We start from the raw sequence: 22,383 nt of genomic DNA, 5'->3' as shown, positions 1-22,383 counted from the left end.
ACATTCTTATTATATAGAACAATTCATGCTATTGCAAACAGTAAATTTTATCAAATGAATATGAAATCATGATAACGAAACTGAAGTATTAACTAATTACAGAAAACTAAACCCGAATACATAACGCCCAGATATAAAAGATCGAAAGTGAAAAAAAGTACAAAGTTGTACAGAACTGAAGATCAAAAGTTGAAAAGGTTTTGCCAAATACGGCATTGTTTTTATGCCCGGGATAAGAACACTTTTATATAGAACGATTCATGCTATTGCAAACAGTAAATTTTAACAAATGAATGTGAAAGATATATTCATAATGAAACTGAAGTATTAACTTATTACAGAAAACTCAACCCGAATACATGATGCCAAGTTCAATACAGCATAGACACACCCGAATCAATCCAGGCGTCAACGCAATTAAAAAATAAATGACGTCACATACGATGGTGAAAAGGCAAACGTTATGCCACATTTGAATTTATGAAATTTAGAAACAGCATGACGTCACACATGAAAAACTATAATTCAAAAGTGAGATAGAATTAGGATTGCTTTGAGATTCTATTAGAACTAAATACTGATAATTTATTAAAACAAAAACATTTTAGAAAATTAGAAAATTAACAGACAATGGTTTTACACTAGTAATTTTGGGACCCTTTATAGCTTGTGAGTCAAGGCTGAATCCGGGCCCGTTCGTCTTATTACCTGTTCGCCCAGGGTCCATTCGCCCTGATTTTTATTTTTTCTACTTGCTGTCTAGTCGCATAATTTTAAGTATTTGAAAAAAATATGTTGAAGTTTGTTGAAAAAATGACAGAATATTTATATTGTCACTGCGTGTTGAAGGCCTATATCTAAGATTAGTTTTTATGTAATGTTCCACTGTGAATATGTGTTAATAGTTATCAAAGTTATTGACTACTGGGCTGGTGATACCCTCGGGGACGAAACGTCCACCAGCAGTGGCATCGAGCCAGTGGTGTCAATAATGATTTATGAAAGATACTAGGCTTATAATTTAATACGCCAAGACGCGCGTTTTGTCTTCATAAGATTTATCAGTGACGCTCAGATCAAAATAGTTATAAAGCCAAGCAAATACAAGGTTGGAGAGCATTGAGGACCCAAAATTCTAAAAAGTGGTCCTAAACACGGTTAAGGTATTATATGCCAGGGATGTATGGGATAATCCTTAGTATTTCGAAAAATTCATACTTTTGTTGACAGGAAACCGAAAGCCAAAATTTGAAATACCAACGTTTTACCTAAAATATGGTAGTCAAAGCATGTATTCTAAATCAATTGATCAGTAGCACAAATTGTAGGTACGTCAAGCAATAGTAAAGTACTGCAAATGTTAATACATATATGGGGTATAAGTAACTGCAACCAAATTGAATCTAGATGTTGAAATGCAATAGACAGGTCTGTAGATCTATATCGCCAAAGTTAAAAAAATAAGTTGTAAATACAAGCTGAATTGTTCAAAGAATCATAACCTGATCACAAGTCCCGTCTAAAATAGATTTAACTAATCCAGTTAAGCCATTTCAATTGATATTTTATAGTGTGTCTCATACAAGATCAGATTGTATACTAGTATACAAAAGCCACCTTAATTCAATCCAAGCCATCTTACCTAAGTTTAAACCCGATCAAACTGAACTTAAAAGTAACCTACATCAGATCAGACTTTTAATATGCAACGCCATCTCAACTCCACCTTAACTAGGTAAAACTGAATATAAAAGCAATTTGAACTCAGTCAACACCTTTTCAGAATGAATATAAAAGCCATTTTAACTTGGTCAAAACCTTTTCAGAATGAATATAAAAGCCATCTGAACTCAACCTAAAGAAGGTCAGACTAAAGAGAAGCCCTCTAAATTCAACCTAGACAAGCTCTGACTGGCATGCGGGATTTTCTCGCTGTGTTGAAGACCCATTGGTGGCCTTCGGCTGCTGTCTGTTCTTTGGTCGGGTTGTTGTCTCTTTGACATTGTCCTCAATTTTAAACTATTTATAAATGCCTTCTAAATGCAGCCTTAACTAGGTGAGATTAAATATTTACGTAATTTAAACTAAAACATATTTTGGTCAGACTGAATATAAAAGCCATCTAGACTCAACCCAAGCCAGGTCAGACTGCATTTTGTTTAAAAATGGACAAAAATGAGATTAAATTTTGTGATTTAAAGAATCCTTCACACAGAAATATGCATCAGATATCAGAATGCAAGTCTTTATCATTGCGAATGTTGTAATTAAAATAGCAACACTTTTAACATGTAAGTTTTGCAAATATTCAAAGTCAATGCACCATGACTGAAAGGACAAGGCTTAACAATAAAAATGAGATGAACCAATGCTGATACAACTGCATACCAAATACCATTGATTTATCACAAGTAGTTCCCTTTAAACAAACCTAAACACAAACCAATACATGTAAACTAAGCGAAATTTCAGTCAATAGACCATAACAGAGGGGAAGGGTAAAATAATCCCAATGGTAATGAGATGTGTCAATGCTAATACAACTGCATACCAATTATCATTGACCTACCACTAGTGGTTCCCCATAAACTGACCTAATCAAAAACTAATACATGAAAACTAAGCATTAGTTTCAAAGTCAGATTTTAATGAGATGTGCCTATATTAATACAACTTCATACCAAATATCATTGACTTGCCACTTGTAGTTCACCATAAACTAGACCTAATCACAAACTAATACATTGTTGATGCCGCCGCTGTCGACGGAAATAGCATATGTATGTCTAGCTTTTTGACTCTGTCAAGCGAGACAATAAAAAAAGTCATGGTCAAATGAACTCTGTCAGTATATACACCTATTAAACTATCATGCTATACATACAGTGATAGGCAGTCAAGGTCATTAAACAACCTAGTAGTTCTCAGCTATAGTTTATAAGAAATTATTGAATCATGAAAATGATGACAGACACTTGCCATAGAGAAACTTCAGACCATAAAATGTGATTTACTAAGGTCTTCTTGTGCAAAACATTTACTGTCACCATAAGAAATCTAGCCTTAGAAAGAAGTCCGAGACGTACTTAAATGGTGAATCAATGGAGCAGAAGTCCAATGGTCATTTTTCAAATGTTCTAAATGGTGTATTTTGATCATTTTATATTTGTTCTGCTTCATCTTAAAGACTTGACAAGGTTTATCATAGATGTGTAAACTTCTTTTCTTTCTTATGTTATATTACTCATTTCTTGAATCCATTTGATTTCATCTGATGGGTTCTTGTTGATCAATATTGAGTTCAATTTGTAGTGTTTTGTCTGCCTTTCTGCTACTTTTGTTTTTAAATCACAGCACACAAGATTTTTTTTAACTTTTATTGCTTACAGTCTCATGAAGTAACATTTATCAATAACAAAATATCATATCGCTAGATACAAAAAATATATAATTTTATAAATCAATTTTTCTTGGACGGAATAAATAATCAGTAAATTTTAAAAAAAAATGAAAATATTTCCAGAGTTTAAACCTTGTTTAACAAAGCAAAATCATGCTTATGTTATTTGAGTGAAAACCTAGTGATATATATCAAAATCAAGCTTCACAAACACTTTTTTTAAGAATATACAAAATAAAAATATGTGTACATAAAAATCATATATCACAGTCAGTCACAGCAGTATAATAAATAAATATATGTAACCTATTTCTCAGAAATAAGACACTTATCACAAAAAGTTAAAAATACACTTCTCTTGATAAAATACGGGAATTCTAGGAGTTATAATGTTGATTTCTTTAGATTTGTCTTTGAAAAAAAAAAATATCTTCAGCATAAAATCAGCAGTATGGTGAAAAGCATCATGACAATTTTTATACTCTTATTAGTCTCCTGCCACCGTTTCTTTAAAACAGGTGACCACAATAAAAAAAACCCTCAAGCCACTATTAATCAGTTATGACCACTCACACTCATGACAAAATTACACATTAAAATAACTTATAAGCATTTATAAAATAAGACTTACAGCAGTCTAATTAAATGGATTTTTTGGCTGTCTCAAACATAATATGCCTTAAAAATGCTGTTGTTAAATGACCTCTATTTCATGTCATCAATATATCTAAACCTTATGTCAGGTGATGTAAAACAAGATCACCACTGAACATTATCTCAACCTTGTAATATCAGTACATGAACAATTTCAGACCTGAGATTATGCCAGTAAACAGTTGTGATACAAAATATAAAACTTCCAATGTTAAGTGTATAACTATGTATTTTGTCCTTCAAAGTGTAATCTAGCCTTTTCTTTCTCTGTAGGGGTACCATCTGTGACTAATTCTCGAGAAGGCCTACAAATAAAAGTCAGAATAAGTTAAACAACATCCAAGAGCAGCAAACACTGTGGGAATAATGATGGATTTTTGTTGTAGAAAAAGGAATATCTGCTATTTTCACATAACAGGGACATTATGTTCCCTAGAAGCCATGTTTTCCATCCAATTGAAACCAGGCAAGGATAATAAGCAAAAGACCTTTCATACAAGTATTGTAAATAGGTAGGGGTTCAAAGGACTAGACCTAAAATATAACTTACCTAGAAGGTGGGTCAGGTAAGGGTTGTACATCTACAGGTAAGTCATCTTCTCCTTCAGACATCACTTGGTTTTCTGTAATAAACATAGAAATATCAATATGAATAGTGATAAAAAATGCTATTACCACATTAATGGCTCTAAACTTTTAGTCTGTCCCCACTTACATATGAAAAGACTCTATCTAATACACATATTTTTTCTCCTTTAAAACAGAATGATGTTAATAGCTGTCTTGGGACATAAAACTTACCATCAACTGAAAACATGGCAGTTCCACGCCCACTTGGAGCTGATACAGTGTATGAAATATAATCTTTCTCTCCTAAAACTCCCCCGACATTGAGTGGCTGTCCTTGGGAGGGTTGAGGTGGTGGCTGTTGTCTCCCTCTACCAATGTCTGGCTGCAGATATAGAAAAAAGTTCATTAGCCTCAAACAACAGAAATAAAACAGAACAATAATAGCACTGTCCATATATGAGATAATATAACAAACACTACATACCAAATGTACTGTAGGCTAAATTCTCCTAACTTTTTCTAAGTTTCTTTAAAAAAAACATTTTCATTCTGCACATGGAACATGCAAGTGCATTGATAACAGTATGATGTATTTAGATATATTGTTAACAATGCACTTACAACATGGTTGATCAGTGATATTAAATTGTATAATAATAAAATGTAATTAAATCCATGAATACATTGTGAACGTAACTGTTCAGGTGATGACTGACATGCACAAGCAGACAACAAAACTTACCTGTATTTCTATGTGATATCCATTATTATAACTGCTAGAGTCAAGAATGAAAAAATACATATATAGGGGGAAAAGTAGCACTATACATAGCCATATTCTTGTGTTGACAAATGAAATTAAAACATTGTTGAAGTCCTGACTGATCTCTTGAGTGTAATACATTTGACTAAATAGTGCATGCTAAAGGTTTTAAAAAAGTAATATTTTGTTATTGTGAATTTAGGATCAAATTTAATGCTTCTTTTTTTACCTCTACCTTATTAGTTAGTAAAATTATTATCACAAACCATATGAAAAAGGATGTATAAAAACTGGACTACTCACAAGAGTGCAGACAAAATATTGTAATGGTTTTAGACATACGTAACTTACTATAACCGGTTTCTTGATAGGACTGTTTATTTTACTAGTGGGTAGTATACCCATGGGTGTATCTACTGCATAACTGACAGCTGCATGATGTAAGGCTGCAGCTTGTCTCTGTAATGTCTGCCTGATGTAACTTTCATCCTTCAGGGCATGTAAACTGTTAAAATATTATAATAATTGGTTAGTAATAAAATAAACAATCCGTGATAAAAAGATTTGGAGTAACTATTTACAGACAAGCCTAAACTTAAAAGTTTCATTACTGATCAAAGTATGAGAATCAATCATTTATACTATAATGAAGATAGGTAAGGGAGTAAATTATAATGATCTTTATACCTCTGTTGTAATATGGCAGTATGAGAATCAATCATTTATACTATAATGAAGATAGGTAAGGGAGTAAATTATAATGATCTTTATACCTCTGTTGTAATATGGCAGTATGAGAATCAATCATTTATAATATAATGAAGATAGGTAAGGGAGTAAATTAAAATGATCTTTATACCTCTGTTGTAATATGGCAAATTTCTTTTCCCAAGTCCTATGTACTCTCTCTGTTTCTCTCTTTAATCTGAAATTAAGAAAATATAATGTGATTGTTTAAAAACAATAAATATTCCTACAATATCATTTAAAAGAACCAACAGATTTTCTTTGCAAAACTAAAGTATAAAATTTAATGTTTGTACTGTATACCAAATGTCCAGCATATAGAATGAAGTCTTAGCAAAAAAGTGAGAACAAAAATTATAGACATACTTAAGGCCTGATCAACAGTGCCAACCTAGTCCCCTTAGCTATCTTATTTGTGTTAACACTATAAACGAATGAAGAGCAATACACAAAACCCATTATGTTATATCTACCTCTCTATTTCTTCTTTCAATCTTTTCTCATTCTTTACATATTTATCGATATCTGTGTCCATTTCAGCCTTTTCTTGGTTCTTCTTTCGCTCCTAGAATTTGAATGATTCTATAATTATCAGTTATTCAAAAATAAAATTGTCCTAGTGAAAAAATCATATTGGACATGCTTGTAGGTATAATATGATATACTGTGAGGGACATAATCCTACATACATATTGGACAGGCTTGTAGGTATAATATGATATACTGTGAGGGACATAATCCTACATACATATTGGACATGCTTGTAGGTATAATATGATATACTGTGAGGGACATAATCCTACATACATTTAAGTAATAAAACTTTTATACTACAGCACCAACATAATCAAAGTGAGTTTGGCTAACTGATTAAAACCTGTTGACTTTATATCATTTTGAAATAAGAAATTGGAATCAAAACTTTATACCATGCACATAAATAATAAAAATATAAAGCAGGAAGTAGAATATCAAAGGAACATGAAAGCCATTAGTTTTCTGGTTCTGAATTGTTTTACATTTGTCATTTCAGGTTTTTTTTATAGCTGGATATGCTGTCAGGTTTTTACTCATTGTTGAAGGCTGTATGGTGCACTAGTTGTTAATTTCTTTGTCATTTGGTCTCTTTCAAAGAGTTGTCTTATTGGCAATCATACCACTTCTTTTCATTTTTAAATGTAAACCTGTCACATAATACCAGAAGTTACGATTTGTTGTTACTAAGAAAACTGTGATAATAACTTTTGTTCTGGCATCCTATTTTGTTATAATTTTAGAAATGGAATATTGAGTTTCATTCACAAATTGGTCTTTCTTTATTCTTATTTGGAATATTTTGGTTTTTAAGAAATGCATTGGAAATATTTGGTCATATACTTTTAAAAATTAAAACTTAAATAAATCTAGTAATCTTCTTTTGTCTTACTGGTAATTTAAATATTACTAACCTTAGCCAGCTGTTCCTCCAATAATTTCTTTTGATCCTGAAGTAACTTGACTTTATCTTTCTCTGCTGACTGTTGGGCTATTGACTCTCTCTGTGCATTAGCCTCAGCCTGTAATGCATTTAATTAGAAGTGGAACATATCTTTTATCACTTCAAATTTGATAAATATCTCTAACAAGAGTGCACACGCTGAAATATCTCACCTTCTATACTAATCATTGATATTATGTTGATAGTCCTAAGTATAAAGCTAAGCTTTATTACAACTGTCACATAAACTTAACATTAACCAAGATAACTAAACAAAGACCAATGAACCTTGAAAAAGAGGTCCAGGTCAGATGAACCATGCCAGGCAGACAGGTACAGCTAACAATGCTTCTATACAACATATATAGTTGACACATTACTTGTAGTTTAAGAAAAATAGACCAAAACACAAAAACTTAACACTGTGCAATGAACCGTGAAAATGAGGTCACGGTTAAATAAAACCTGCTCGACTGACATAAAGATCATAAAATATTTCCATACACCAAATATAGTTGACCTATGACATAAAGCATTAGATAAAAAGACCAAAACTCAAAAACTGAACTTTGACCACTGAACCATGAAAATGAGGTCAAGGTCACATGACATCTGCCTGCTAGACATGTACACTTAACAATCATTCCATACAACAAATATAGTAGACCTATTGCATATGGTATGAGAAAAACAGACCAAAACCCAAAAATTTAACTATAACCACTGAACCATGAAAATGAGGTCAAGGTCAGATGACACCTGCCAGTTGGACATGTACACCTTACAGTCCTTCCATACACCGAATATACTAGCCCTATTGCTTATAGTATCTGAGATATGGACTTGACCACCAAAACTTAACCTTGTTCACTGATCCATGAAATGAGGTCGAGGTCAAGTGAAAACTGTCTGACAGACACGAGGACCTTGAAAGGTACGCACATATCAAATATAGTTATCCTATTACTTATAATAAGAGAGAATTCAACATTACAAAAAATTTGAACTTTTTTTTCAAGTGGTCACTGAACCATGAAAATGAGGTCAAGGACATTGGACATGTGACTGACGGAAACTTAGTAACATGAAGCATCTATATACAAAGTATGAAGCAACCAGGTCTTCCACCTTCTAAAATATAAAGCTTTTAAGAAGTGAGCTAACGCCGCCGCTGTAGCCGCCGCCGGATCACTATCCCTATGTCGAGCTTTCTGCAACAAAAGTTGCAGGCTCGACAATAAAAACTGAGTCTTTGATTATGTCGATGTCTGTCAAAATTATATGTAAAAACAGAACCAGAAGATTAAACTAAAGTTCACTTAAGGTGTTCATTTTCCTTTCTAGATAAGTTTATGTCATTTTACTTTTCATTAGTAAAGTTTCTTGTTGATCACTTTGGGATGAAACATGAGGTACTGTTACTTTTAATAAACTCAGTTTTTTTCCCACAAGATATGACTTCTAAGCAAAACAAGGAATGCAGAAACCTATGAAAATAATGATTATTGACTAAAATGATTGAAATTCACATAATTCAATATTAATTAAAGATCAATCTATTTCTATTCAGATGTACATGCATTTAAGTTTTTTTCAGATTATCTTCAATCCCATTGCAATGTTACTGTGCCAAGAGAAGGTTTTAAACTTAATCTCAAGGTATTTGACGTTGAAAAACATCTCATCGTACATGTATAAAATATCTAAATTATACAATAATTTAAATCATTTCAACAGTAAGACTAAGAGATTAAAGAGAAGGAACAAATTATTGACACAAATTTTAACTTGTTGCCAGGCAAAGTCTAAAACTATATAACTTTGTTATCTTTTTCCTGTAAATTCTTTAATGTTGAAGACTGTATATTACTCTTTTAAAGGTAGTTGTCTAATCTGAATGACTTATACCCCATGCATCTTTCAGACAAAACAAACAGCCTACCTCTTCCTGAGCTTTCTGTAATTTCTGTTGGAACATTCTCTCCATCTCTGCTCTCTGTTTATCCATCTAAAAATTAAAAGGTCAAATCATTTTAAATATGATCACTTATTTGTAGTATCAAAACTTGAATCAAATTTTTTACTAAGGATGTCAGTAAAAAAAAATGTTATCCATATATGTCATAATAACTTTTTACCTATCCTTCAGTTGTACAGTGAGTTTAACTAACTAAGAGTAATTTTATCCTGTGACAATTGCACTTGTTACTGGTTATCTTTCAAAAGAAGACTATTTTAGATAACAGTTATATAAGTTGGATTTCTGCATGGTGTGTTGCTGACTTGTTGTTGGTTGTTGTTGTTTTTCACTATTGCTTTCTCCAATAGATATATTTATACAGAAATTATACTTGTATGCAATATTTCCATCACAATTAAAAAAAAAAAAATGTGATTGTTTATTTCTATCTTATCTTATAGTTGTATCATAGGCATTCAACCCATATTACTTTTTATTTATAAATACACTAAAATAACATCCTCTAGAAAACGAAAACCAATAGAATGTCTAAGAATATAAAAATTGAATGATTCTTGAATAGAATAAGCAGCAAAACCGTAAGTGCCTGCTATAAAGTATCATAATGGCTCATGAACATTGGCAATCATTACACATCTCCTTTTTTATTATAAAATAAAAATCAAAGGCATTTAACTTGTTCAAATGTAGCAAGTTTGTAAATTCTATAGAATTGGTTTGAAAAATATATACTTAGCACAAGATACAATAAAATTGTAAATTTTTAAACAATTAAATTCCAAAACTTTTGATTTACATATAAAATATCATTAAAACTGAAGAGAGTGTGTGTTTTGATAGAACCATACATTATGCAAAACATGAGAACTAATGAATTTTTAGAAATTGTTTTGTCATGAGATGTACTCAGATGGACGCTTTCTATTGCTAATGTCAATAATAAGTTGTCTATCATAAATGAACTAGGTGTAATATATGAATATACAAGTTCCCCATTTATCATGCAAGATGAATATATAATGAGAGAAGGAATACTTTGTAATATACAGGGAGATGTTAATATATACACTGCAATATCACTGTAGATTAATTCTATGTTCACACCCATGCATATCTTGCCATCACAATATCAAACAGAATGTAACAGTGCAGATTTCCCTAGTGAATCACCTACTAACTGCATAAATAATTTTTGGGCAAAATGTATGACCTCTTATTGTTTTGCCCAATGGTCTTAAGATAAGACATTTTTAAAGCAAATTTTCAACAAATCTCCAAGTTGATGAGATCAAAGTTAAAATTGAAAATGTCTGAAAAATAACTTGAGGTTCCCAATTGCAGGCACTAAAAAATGTGTTGGCTTTAATCATGTTAATTGATGGATCAATTACCAAGATACAATTTAAAACTATATCTCCTAAGGAAAATTCATGTAACATTTCGCCCAGTAGTTTCAGAGGAGATTTTTTTTTTAACAACAGACACCAAGTGAATGCAAAAGCTATTGAGGCCTTTAACGCCAGGTGAGCTTAAAATATTATATTCTTTCAATTAACCACACACAAGTGAACAGTCCCATCTCACCTCTACAACACAAACATGCTAATTGCTACCCATCATGCAAATTTTATTACTTCTTTTTTTCAAATTAGGTATGGAACAATACAGTATTTACATACTAAATAGTATTTTCCATTTAATGCAGTATACATTTTGCAAACCTTATTCAAAATGTAAAAACAAATATTTGAAAATTTGAAAAATATACATAAATCTCTTAAACTTTATATACTATGAATCATGCAAGGATCAATGCCACCTAACCTTTATAAAGTGGTTTTGTGCATCATCAAAATATTGTAGAATCTTACTTTTGTGAACTGTCGAATGTCTTTAAATGTCTGTTTAAAAATTCAAAATGACAAATACATCTTGAATGTTCACTCTTACATAAAATATAAATATGCATCCTTTGTTTTCAAATATAACTACACTAAAATTCCGGAAAAATATAAATATTATATCACTTCTATCCTTTATCTATGGGAAATATAATTTCAAAGAATGAACAGCCAAATATATGCTAGAAGGCACAGCTATTATCCCCAATATATACTACTTGCTAGTAAGCTAAAGGCATGGTTCTTAAATAATCCAAAATGTTTTCCTGGGTTTTCAATTACCTGTAAATTACGTTTATGATATAGGAATATCAAAAAATCATAATGACTTTTTCCCTTGAAAATATGGAAAGAAGTTTGATAATGAATCAAAACGTGAACAAAATTTCCATAAAAAATTACAATATTGTTTGCTGTATTCTGACAACAGATCTCACTTAATGTTTCAGACAATATCTAACACTGTGTGGGGGACTCAACTGTGAAAGGGCCATTGTAATGTTAGAGAGTTTACTGTTAGAAGTTAGAAGCTCTGCACAAGAATAGTTATATACTGATAAGGCATGCAATATAAAAGGGGGAGGCATTTCACTTACTCCATCAGTCTGAAATAATTAATAATTCATAAATTATTCATATAGTAATGTTAATGTTTAGGGGGTCATCTCAAAAGCTATCAAATGATTTCCGATTTAAACAGGATAAAAGCTTCATGAATACTAATGAAGTGGAGAAATCAAACATTGAAAGTTTAAAATCATGTCAAGAGTAACATTTATCTTACATTTCATAATTACAAGATGAAATTTATCCAGAATATCATATTTACTGTTTGAGATGACACCTAGTAAATTAAGTAAGTAAGTTAATTTTATTACAAGTCAGCATATATGTACATAATCACAAAGAAAACATAAGTTCTTATGAGCTCTTTTTAAAACCAACTATAAAGTATTAAAACAATCTTATATCATGCATTCTACAATTAAACAGGACAGAATTGTGCCATACTTTCATAGTTTAACCATAAATATAGTGGAATACTTTTATAATTTCATTTAAACATTTACAACGTCACCTTCATAGCAATACAGATTAATGAATGTAAGTATTTTTGTCAATCCTGCATTTCTCTTCTTTTCCCTAATCCTGTAGTGTAATGGTTGTAATAAGGAAATTTTGGACACTAAAACTTTCTGAAAATTTATCTCCTGAAGGTGTAAGTTATAGAAAGTGATTTTATCCTATGACTAACAAATGTGTCATTCTTTCATACTATTTCATGGAGAAAAATAGAGCAGACAGAAAAACTATTTTCATAATGGCTATCCTGGAAATACTACATACACTTACTAAGAAATAAACAATGAGTCCTTACCATATAACAGTTAACTAACATGTTTACCCCAATGGGGTTACAACACTGAATATTAGCAACAGTGAGTACAAAGTTAGTCACAAACTTTAAACTAGGTAAGTAGCTTTCAACTGGTGTTAGTTACTTTTGTTACGTTATGTTATGATGGAACAGATCTTAAGATCTCATTCTTAAAGCCTTGTATTTACACTACATCAGAACAAAGGGATTGTATACCAATACATCAATTCATACTGTTATTTTCAAACTTCAAGGCCCTTACAAAAAAAAAAACAATTCTGTTAAGAAGGAATCAAAATACAAACCATATTAGTGCACTTTGGCATTTTCAAAAGCACACATTTATAAATTTCCCTCTAAGCTTTAATGATAATATTAATCTATCTACAAAATTGTTTTTGTTGTTTGTATGTCCTTTCTTTTTTATTAAAGAAAATATCACCTTAAAGCCACCCAAGGTTTGTGGAACCATTGGTTCTTTGTATGATTCTAAAACGTTTTTGCTTGATATTACTTTTCTGACCAAGGCTGTTAGTTTTTTTGTCCAGGCATTTTATAGCTGACTACACGGTATAGGTTTTTCTCATTGTTGAAGGCTTTATGAATGCCTATAATTGCTTACATCCACTCTATTTGAAATTTGGTGGGATGCCCCATACCTTATAATGAATAAAACTTCTGATTCCTGTCAATGAACTTGTCATCTAAGACCATAAAAACTAACAAATGGACCTCACTTTTTTTTCGAAGTTGTCTTCTCTTAGGTGAAGAACTCAATGAAATTAAGTGTGACATTAAACTTAACCAGAAATTATAAAAGTTTGACCATTGATAGAAATAATTTGCATTGCATCAAACAGTTAAGCTTTCTCCAAAATCAAACATTCATAAATTACCATATCTCTGCTCTATAGAAAATAATTTTATATTTCTTATTTGCTATGGTAATATTTCTTTTATGCTACTTTTTCCCTTAAAATATTGAATCATTACTTTTTATCAAATCATCTAATAAAACATTTTGTACATTACAAGATAGAAAAAGTCCTTCATTAACCAGGTTTTTTTATGTTTTTTTTATATGGCAGATTTTTTGTAAGGGGCATAATTCATTAACAAATTATTCTAAATACCAAAAGTACATTGTAACTATGACTATTAACTTATTATCCAAAACAGTTCCTATATTTCACTCAGTTAACTTTTATATAACAAATGCATAGAACTTTCTATGCCATGATGAAGTTGTTCTTGTCAGATATTTTGTTTAATAATTGTAGAAAATGGTCATCATTTTTCATTTTTTTTTTTAAATGTATTTTATCAAACAGTTAATCATTCTTCAAAACCAAACAATCATAAATTACCAGTTCTCTGCTCTATAGAAATAATAAAATATTCACTTGTCAAAATTTTCTCTATATATTTTTTTTCTAAATGCAGTTCCAATATTTCTTCTGATGTATTTTTTTCTTCTTCTTCTTGTAACATTTAAGCAATAACTATTATCATTTCATTTCACTTAAAATGTTTGCATATCAAAAGATCAAAACAAAGTCTTTTAAAAATTAAGAGTATCCTCTATTTTACAGTTTTATTAGTTCAACTAAGGGACATAATCCATTTACAAACACTCCTAAGATGAGACAATGTTAGAATGCACAAAACAAATATTTACCAGCTCTCTGCTCTGAATGACAAAAAACAAAATTTATGAAATTATCATCAGGAGGATCTCAGTAGAATACTTGAGTTATATCTTCTGAGACCGAGAGTACACTTGGTACATTGTTTTATTATACATCAAAAACTCCAAAAATATACACCCATAAAATTAGTACCTGTTTATATGAAATTTGCCTAAAAAATAGAAACTTGTTTTTGTTTTTTTTACTTACAATACAGAATATATATAAAATTAATCTAAGTATAAGAGTAATATTGATATATATAACTGTTGTGATAAAATAATAATATTCATATTGATATCATTTTTGTGATAACTTAAACATGCATGTATAACTGCTGTGACTGAATAGTTACATTGCTATAACTGTCAGACATAAGATATACTCACCAGCTTCTCAGAAGAGGCTTTCTCATTTTCTGCTGCCTTCTTGGTATTTTCAAGGTCTTTATTAATCTAAAATGCAGTCAAAAATATTAGATCAATGATTTGTCACGACTTAAAGCAGGCCTTCTATCTTTAATCTGAAATGTGTGCAGAATGGTAACTTTCTGAAACAAAAAAAAGACATTAACCTCAAGTTTGGTAGCAAATGTGTATCATTTAAAATCTAAAGCCTTACAATATACTGAATAAATAATTATTATTTTTTATAAATTGAAAATATTTTTAAGATGAATGCATGATAAAATTGAATGTATGTCAGTAGGTCAGGCCAGTATTTAGTACTACCACTGTAATTCAGAGGTTGTCGTCTGTAAATGTATTACATATTTGTTTTTGGTTCATTATTTTGTACATAAATTAGACTGCTATTTTTCTTGTTTGAATTGTTTTACATTAGTCATTTCTGTGCCTCTTATTGCTGACTATGCAGTATGGGCTATGCTCATTGTTGATGGCCCTACAATGATTATAGTTATAGTTGTTAATTTCTGTATCATTTTGTCTCTTGTGGAGACTTGTCTCATTGGCAATCAAACCAAATCTTCTTTTTCATATATAACAAGAAAGTGTCCATAGTACACGGATGCCCCACTCGCACTAGTATTTTCCATGTTCAGTGGACCGTGAAATTGGGGTCAAAACTTTAATTTGCAATTACAATTAGAAAGATCATATCATAAGGAACATGTGTACTAAGATTCAAGTTGATGTGACTTCAACTTCATCAAAATCTACCTTGACCAAAAACTTTAACCAAAACTTTAACCTGAACTTCGCACTACAGTTTTCTATGGTCAGAGGACCATGAAATTGGGATCAAAACTTTGATTTGAAATTAAAATTAGAAAGAACATATCATAGGGAACATGTGTATTAAGTTTCAAGTTGATTGGACTTCAACTTCATCAAAAACTACCTTGACCAAAAACTTTAACCAAAACTTTAACCTGAACTTAGCACTATCATTTTCTGTAGTCAGTGGACCGTGAAATTGGGTTCAAAACTTTAATTTGGCATTAATATTAGAAAGATCATATCATGTGGAACATGTGTACTAAGTTTCAGGTTGATTGGACTTCAACTTCATCAAAAACTATCTTGACCAAAAACTTGAACCTGAAGCGGGACGAACGGACGGACGAACAAACGGACCCACAGACCAGAAAACATAATGCCCCTCTACTATCGTAGGTGGGGCCTAATATCGTAGGTGGGGCAATATAAAAACATACACCATACTAAACCATTCAAACTAATAGCACTTGGTTAAGTTTTATGTTACAAACATATTCTAAATATAACCTATTTGTAAAAAAAGTATTTATATAATGAATATAAAATTCTAAATATAAGAAGAGATAAAGCCAAATTCCAATACTGAAAGTACCATATAACATCTATGTACTATGAGCTTTTTCAAACCAACCCCTTCTGGACTAAATATTTAGGTTGGATTAGACAGGTATATAAACATTTTTAAAAAAATAGAAGAGTAACTTTTTTATATGAGTTCAGATATGGGGCTGGGTTTATGCTGAGAATGGTTATATAAGCTTCACTAATATCAACTTAATTTGTTTCCCTGTGATTTACCTTCCTTCTCTGGTGTATAAGCTTAACAGAAGAAATAATATATTAAAAATAAAGTTCCATCAAATATAATCTACTATCTATATAACTTAACTAAGTATAACAAATCATATATATATTACACATATTTCTATAAAAAAAACATTTCAACATTAGCCTTATACTCTCAAAGTTAAACTCTGGCAAGACATATCTCCTTGCCAACAATTAAATCTAAGTTTATCAACTTAACATTAATTTGCAGACCTTTTTTTATGCATGAAATGAGATGCTAGTAAACATCATCTATTATGATAGTAGGTCTGAGGAAATAAATGGGAGATAACACCATATTTGTGGTGATTTATCAAAATTTGTCAATGTAAACTCTATCTGCCCCCTACATTTGTGTTCAACCTGAAATGGGTAAAAAAAATAAACATGGACATGTCAATTCTAGGGATAAAAACTATTAGCAATATGCTTTAAGTACAAAATGAACCCGAGTTCTTATTTTTAACTGAAGCATCTTGTTGTGGTAGAACATCGGTTGATCGTCATGTTCTGACTGTACAAGAATTACTTATATGTCCTATTTTATACTGGTACCTTGTCAAACTTCATCTTCTCTTGGTCAAGCTCCTGATTCAATACTTCTATTTGTTGATCTGAGACAAGAATTTTTCATTAGTTATTATCATCAGCATTAAATTAGCTGTCAGTAACTGTGAGTACTGTCTTTTTTGTAATGTTGTATTTCAGGCTTTTTCAGCATTATACCAATTTAATGAGTTCAGCTCTTTTCAAATAATTTTTATAGTCTGTTCTTACATTGTACTGTTACATCACGGTCCTAGGTTAGGTGGAGTGTCCAGCTCCAGCAAACATGTCTAACCCTACCACACTCTATATGTGCCTGTCCCAAGTCAGGAGCGAGCCTATCATTCAGTGGTTGAAAATTATTTTTCTTTGATTGTTTTATACATGTATAAATCAGGACATTAGTTTTCTTGTTTTCATGTTAGAATTCGTCATTTCAGGGCCTTTTAAAGCATACAATGCGTTAATGGTTTTGCTCATTGCTGAAGGCTGTACGTCACCCTACAGTTGCTAACCTGTACATCATTTGGTCTCTGGTGGAGAGTTGTCTCATTGGCAATGATAAACCATCTTATTTTTATGTATATCCCACATGGTCTTTAACCATCTTATTTTTATGTATATCCCACATGGTCTTTAACCATCTTATTTTTATGTATATCCAACATGGTCTTTAACCATCTTATTTTTATGTATATCCCACATGGTCTTTAACCATCTTATTTTTGTGTATATCCCACATGGTCTTTAACCATCTTATTTTTATGTATATCCCACATGGTCTTTAACCATCTTATTTTTATGTATATCCCACATGGTCTTTTATTTAAATTATTGTTATACTGCACATTACTATTTATATTACCTAACTTCTTATTTTCATCATCTTTGTTATCTACTTGGTCCTGTAGATTATTGACCTTGACATTAAGATCTTCGACCTCTACCCTCAAGTCCTCTAACTCTTGATTAAATTGTGGTGATGGAGTTCTCATAGACACAGATTCAATCTGTAAAATACAATCAATAAAATTCAGTGTAAATCACCAAAGGGAAGCCCAATTATTTTGCTACCTTACTAATAAAGCATTAACTTTTTACCAGCATCAATTCAAACATTGGCTTACCAGGAGAACCCCTCTTTTTCTGGATCCACACCTGATCAAGATAAACATACAAAACATTAACTGCAATACTTATTTTTGACTTACTAGTTTACATTGTATAGAAATATGAAAATTTTCTTAAATGTCTATGATATACATTTTCTTTAGAGACAGTCATATGTTTTCGAAGAAGGAAATCAATTTTATGTAAAGAATTATTACATATTATGATATAAATTATCTGTTTTTTTCTTTCTTTGATTATATTTCAACTCAGAAATCAGCACTAAAACATTTCTACTTTTGTATTGGAAATTTCTGCAGGATATTTTCTGAAAACAATGATATCATACATTTATGAGACAAGAAATATTGCTAGTTAAATAAAACAGCTACAAAAACATACAATTCTTCACTGCAATTGAAATAATATATAACCAAGTGTCAAAATCCACGTCACAACTTGAAATTAAAGCAGTATGATAACAACAGACAATGACAATGAATAAATAAGACTTTTATCTATAATCAAATTTTACTTGACTCACTCGTACTATTCTATTACAAATTTAATTTACATGGCAAAATCCTTTTTTTTTAGCATTAAACATCATTTATTCAAATGAAACTGACAAAAAGAAAATACACAAATAAACGATGGTAAAACAATGAATGACAGCCAACACAGATCACTTTATCCTGAAATAAATCACATAACGTTAAATATGTTTCAGCTGATCTGAGGTTTCATTTTATTGCTCACTATAAGAATATCCAAAAATATTTAATTCTGCAGAACTCAAACTGAACTATTCACACAATAAAGATGAACAGAGGTGTCATGAATTCATTACCAATGAAAAAGAGCTTTACAACATAAGTTACATTTCTAATCATATTGATATGTGTTGTAACTGAATTTCTGGCCATTGATCTCTTGGTCGTAAATTGAAATTTTTATATAACTTAAGAAAATAGAGGTATCAATCACATTTCATTTATCCAAATTAAATTATGAAACGTGATGATAATAACAGTACCAATGTTTGTTTTATAACACTCAGTAAACGCATATTTAACACATACAAGTTTTATATAAAATGAAACCTCTTGCTGATATATTAGTAAGAAATTCCCTCGACCAGCTGACTACCTTAGTTTCTGGAGTTACAGCTTTAGGAAAAGATTTTTCTCTCTGAAATCACAACCCCATGTAATTAGTTCTACACTACTGTAAATACAGTTAATCAAATTATACCATTGAAACACAACTGATCAGATAAAAAGGAAATTCCATACAGAACTATAATGTGACAATGTATGTCACACCTTTAAATGTTACAAAGGATGGTCAAATTATCTTTGTTTTCTTCATTATACCATACAAATTTGCAATTTTTGATTTCTCAAGTATTTCGTATCAATTTTATAAATTATGAAAAAGATTGTCTTATGTTATAAAACATGTGATCATTTGATGTAAAGTTTTAAAAATATTGACTTTTCTGAATAGATCAGATCTCAATTTACAAAGACCTATTATCATATAGTTCAGATTGGTTTAATAGCCAAACACTGATTTGACAAAATGTTCATTTTGAAGGAACATTAAAAGCACAATAATATCATTAGTAAAATACATCCCAGAAAACAAACACAAAATGTATCATATCCACACAAAAACACACATGTTTACTACCATATTGACATATGCTGTTCATACTTAATCATCACTTGCTGTATGTATAAGTGCAAAGTATTGGAAATAAAACAGAATCCACTTGTCAATATATAAGAATCAACCAGGTGCTCGGCAGGGCGCAGCTTTATACGACTGCAGAGGTTGAACCCTTAACGGTTGGGGCAAGTATGCACACAACATTCAAGCTGGATTCAGCTCTAAATTTGGATTGTGATTAAATAGTTGACACAGCATAGGTTTCTGACACAGAATGAATGTGGTCTAATAAACTTAAAATTTGTTTTTTGCCTTTGAGCAATTCACTATGCTGTTGAATATTAATCCTCTCAAAAAAATGTTTGAAGAAATTTTCTTTTTGTTTATGAAATCTAAAATGAGAAAAATTGAACCCCCCCCCCCCCCCAATTTTTTTCACATCCCCCTTTCCCTTATTCCAAAACTGATCTCAATTCAAATTACTATTGGAGTTTGCAACAATAACTACTCATTTAAATACATCATAAAATATTAAAATGTAAAAAAAGTGTTTGTTATCACTGAATGGTAAAGATTGTTTTAATTTATCAGTTGCTAGTAAAAGTGAATATACATTGTATATTGTATAAAACAATGATTTAAGTTGATTCTTTTACTACTATTCTGGACAAAGAAAGATAACTCCAATTGAAAATTTCTTGCTATTGCACAATATTGTGCAATTAGATATTTCTTGCTATTGCGCAATACTGTGCAATTGAAAATACTTGCTATTGCACAATACTGTGCAATTGAAGATTTCTTGCTATTGCGCAATACTGTGCAATTGAAAATTTCTTGCTATTGCACAATACTGTGCAATTGAAGATTTCTTGCTATTGCTGAATACTGTGCAATTGAAAATTTCTTGCTATTGCACAATACTTAATATAATAATTTTGGATCCTGATTTGGACCAACTTGAAAACTAGGCCCATAATAAACAAGAGTGCACACACTGAAATGTCTCGCCTTCTTTACTAATCATTGATATTATGTTGATACTCCTAAATATAAAGCTTTATTACGACTGTCACATAAACTTAACATGAATCATGAAAATGAGGTCAAGGTCAGTTGAACCATATGCCAGGCAGACATGTACAGCTAACAATGCTTCCATACAACAAACATGACAAATATAGTTGAGCCTATTGCTTATAGTTTAAGAAAATAGACCAAAACACAAAAATTTAACACTGAGCAATGAACCGTGAAAACCAGGTCAAGGTCAAATAAAACCTGCAGGATTGACATATAGATCATAAAATATTTCCATACACCAAATATAGTTGACCTATGACATATAGTATTAGATAAAAAGACCAAAACTCAAAAACTTAACTTTGACCACTGAACCATGAAATGAGGTCAAGGTCAGATGACATCTGCCTGCTAGACATGTACACCTTACAATAATTCTATACAACAAATATAGTAAACCTATTGCATAAAGTATGAGAAAAACAGACCAAAACACAAAAACTTAACTATAACCACTGAACCATGAAAATGAGGTCAAGGTCAGATGACATCTGCCTGCTAGACATGTACACCTTACAATAATTCTATACAACAAATATAGTAAACCTATTGCATAAAGTATGAGAAAAACAGACCAAAACACAAAAACTTAACTATAACCACTGAACCATGAAAATGAGGTCAAGGTCAGATGACATCTGCCCGCTAGACATGTACACCTTACAATCATTCCATGCAACAAATATAGTAAACCTATTGCATAAAGTATGAGAAAAACAGACCAAAACACAAAAACTTAACAATAACCACTGAACCATGAAAATGAGGTCAAGGTCAGATGACACCTGCCAGTTGGACATGTACACCTTACAGTCCTTCCATACACCGAATATGCTAGACATATTGCTTATAGTATCTGAGATATGGACTTGACCACCAAAACTTAACCTTGTTCACTGATCCATGAAATGAGGTCGAGGTCAAGTGAAAACTTTCTGACGGGCATGAGGACCTTGCAAAGTACGCACATACGAAATATAGTTATCCTATTACTTACAGTAAGAGAGAATTTAACATTACAAAAAATCTGAACTTTTTTTTCAAGTGGTCACTGAACCATGAAAATGAGGTCAAGGACAATGGACATGTGACTGACGGAAACTTCGTAACATGAGGCATCCATATACAAAATATGAAGCATCCAGGTCTTCCACATTCTTAAATATATAGCTTTTAAGAAGTGAGCTAACACCGCCGCCGCCGGATCACTATCCCTATGTCGAGCTTTCTGCAACAAAAGTTGCAGGCTCGACAAAAATCTAAGTACATGTTTAGATTCAGCATATCAAAGAAGCCCAAGAATTCAATTTTTGTTAAAATCAAACTTAGTTTAATTTTGGAC

General features: G+C 31.1%; 1 protein-coding gene across 16 annotated transcripts in view; it reads right to left on the bottom strand.

Annotated features, from left to right (window-relative positions):
• Positions 1-3,361: 3,361 nt before the first annotated feature.
• The window catches only part of LOC143065496 (uncharacterized), a 33,545-nt gene continuing 14,523 nt past the window's right edge, over positions 3,362-22,383 (bottom strand). For 7 of the 16 annotated variants that reach the window (XM_076239101.1, XM_076239092.1, XM_076239098.1 and 4 more), the window contains 13 exons: positions 18,040-18,184; positions 17,184-17,242; positions 16,599-16,619; positions 14,949-15,014; positions 11,464-11,493; positions 9,554-9,619; positions 7,583-7,690; positions 6,608-6,699; positions 6,247-6,312; positions 5,739-5,892; positions 4,856-5,006; positions 4,605-4,677; positions 3,362-4,359 (listed from right to left, as the gene is read on the bottom strand). In XM_076239101.1, the coding sequence (XP_076095216.1) occupies positions 4,278-4,359; positions 4,605-4,677; positions 4,856-5,006; positions 5,739-5,892; positions 6,247-6,312; positions 6,608-6,699; positions 7,583-7,690; positions 9,554-9,619; positions 11,464-11,493; positions 14,949-15,014; positions 16,599-16,619; positions 17,184-17,242; positions 18,040-18,184 (1,113 nt within the window). In that variant the 3' untranslated portion in view covers positions 3,362-4,277. Of the gene's footprint in view, positions 4,360-4,604; positions 4,678-4,855; positions 5,007-5,738; positions 5,893-6,246; positions 6,313-6,607; positions 6,700-7,582; positions 7,691-9,553; positions 9,620-11,463; positions 11,494-14,948; positions 15,015-16,598; positions 16,620-17,183; positions 17,243-18,039; positions 18,185-19,433; positions 19,476-22,383 lie in introns of all 16 variants that reach the window. The other 9 variants (XM_076239095.1, XM_076239088.1, XM_076239090.1 and 6 more) reach the window with 6 other exon arrangements.

This window comes from Mytilus galloprovincialis, chromosome 2, assembly GCF_965363235.1.
Source record: "Mytilus galloprovincialis chromosome 2, xbMytGall1.hap1.1, whole genome shotgun sequence".
NCBI lineage: Eukaryota > Metazoa > Mollusca > Bivalvia > Mytilida > Mytilidae > Mytilus > Mytilus galloprovincialis.
The sequence above is the reverse complement of the archived record's forward strand: the minus strand, read 5'-3'. Positions and strand labels throughout refer to the sequence as shown.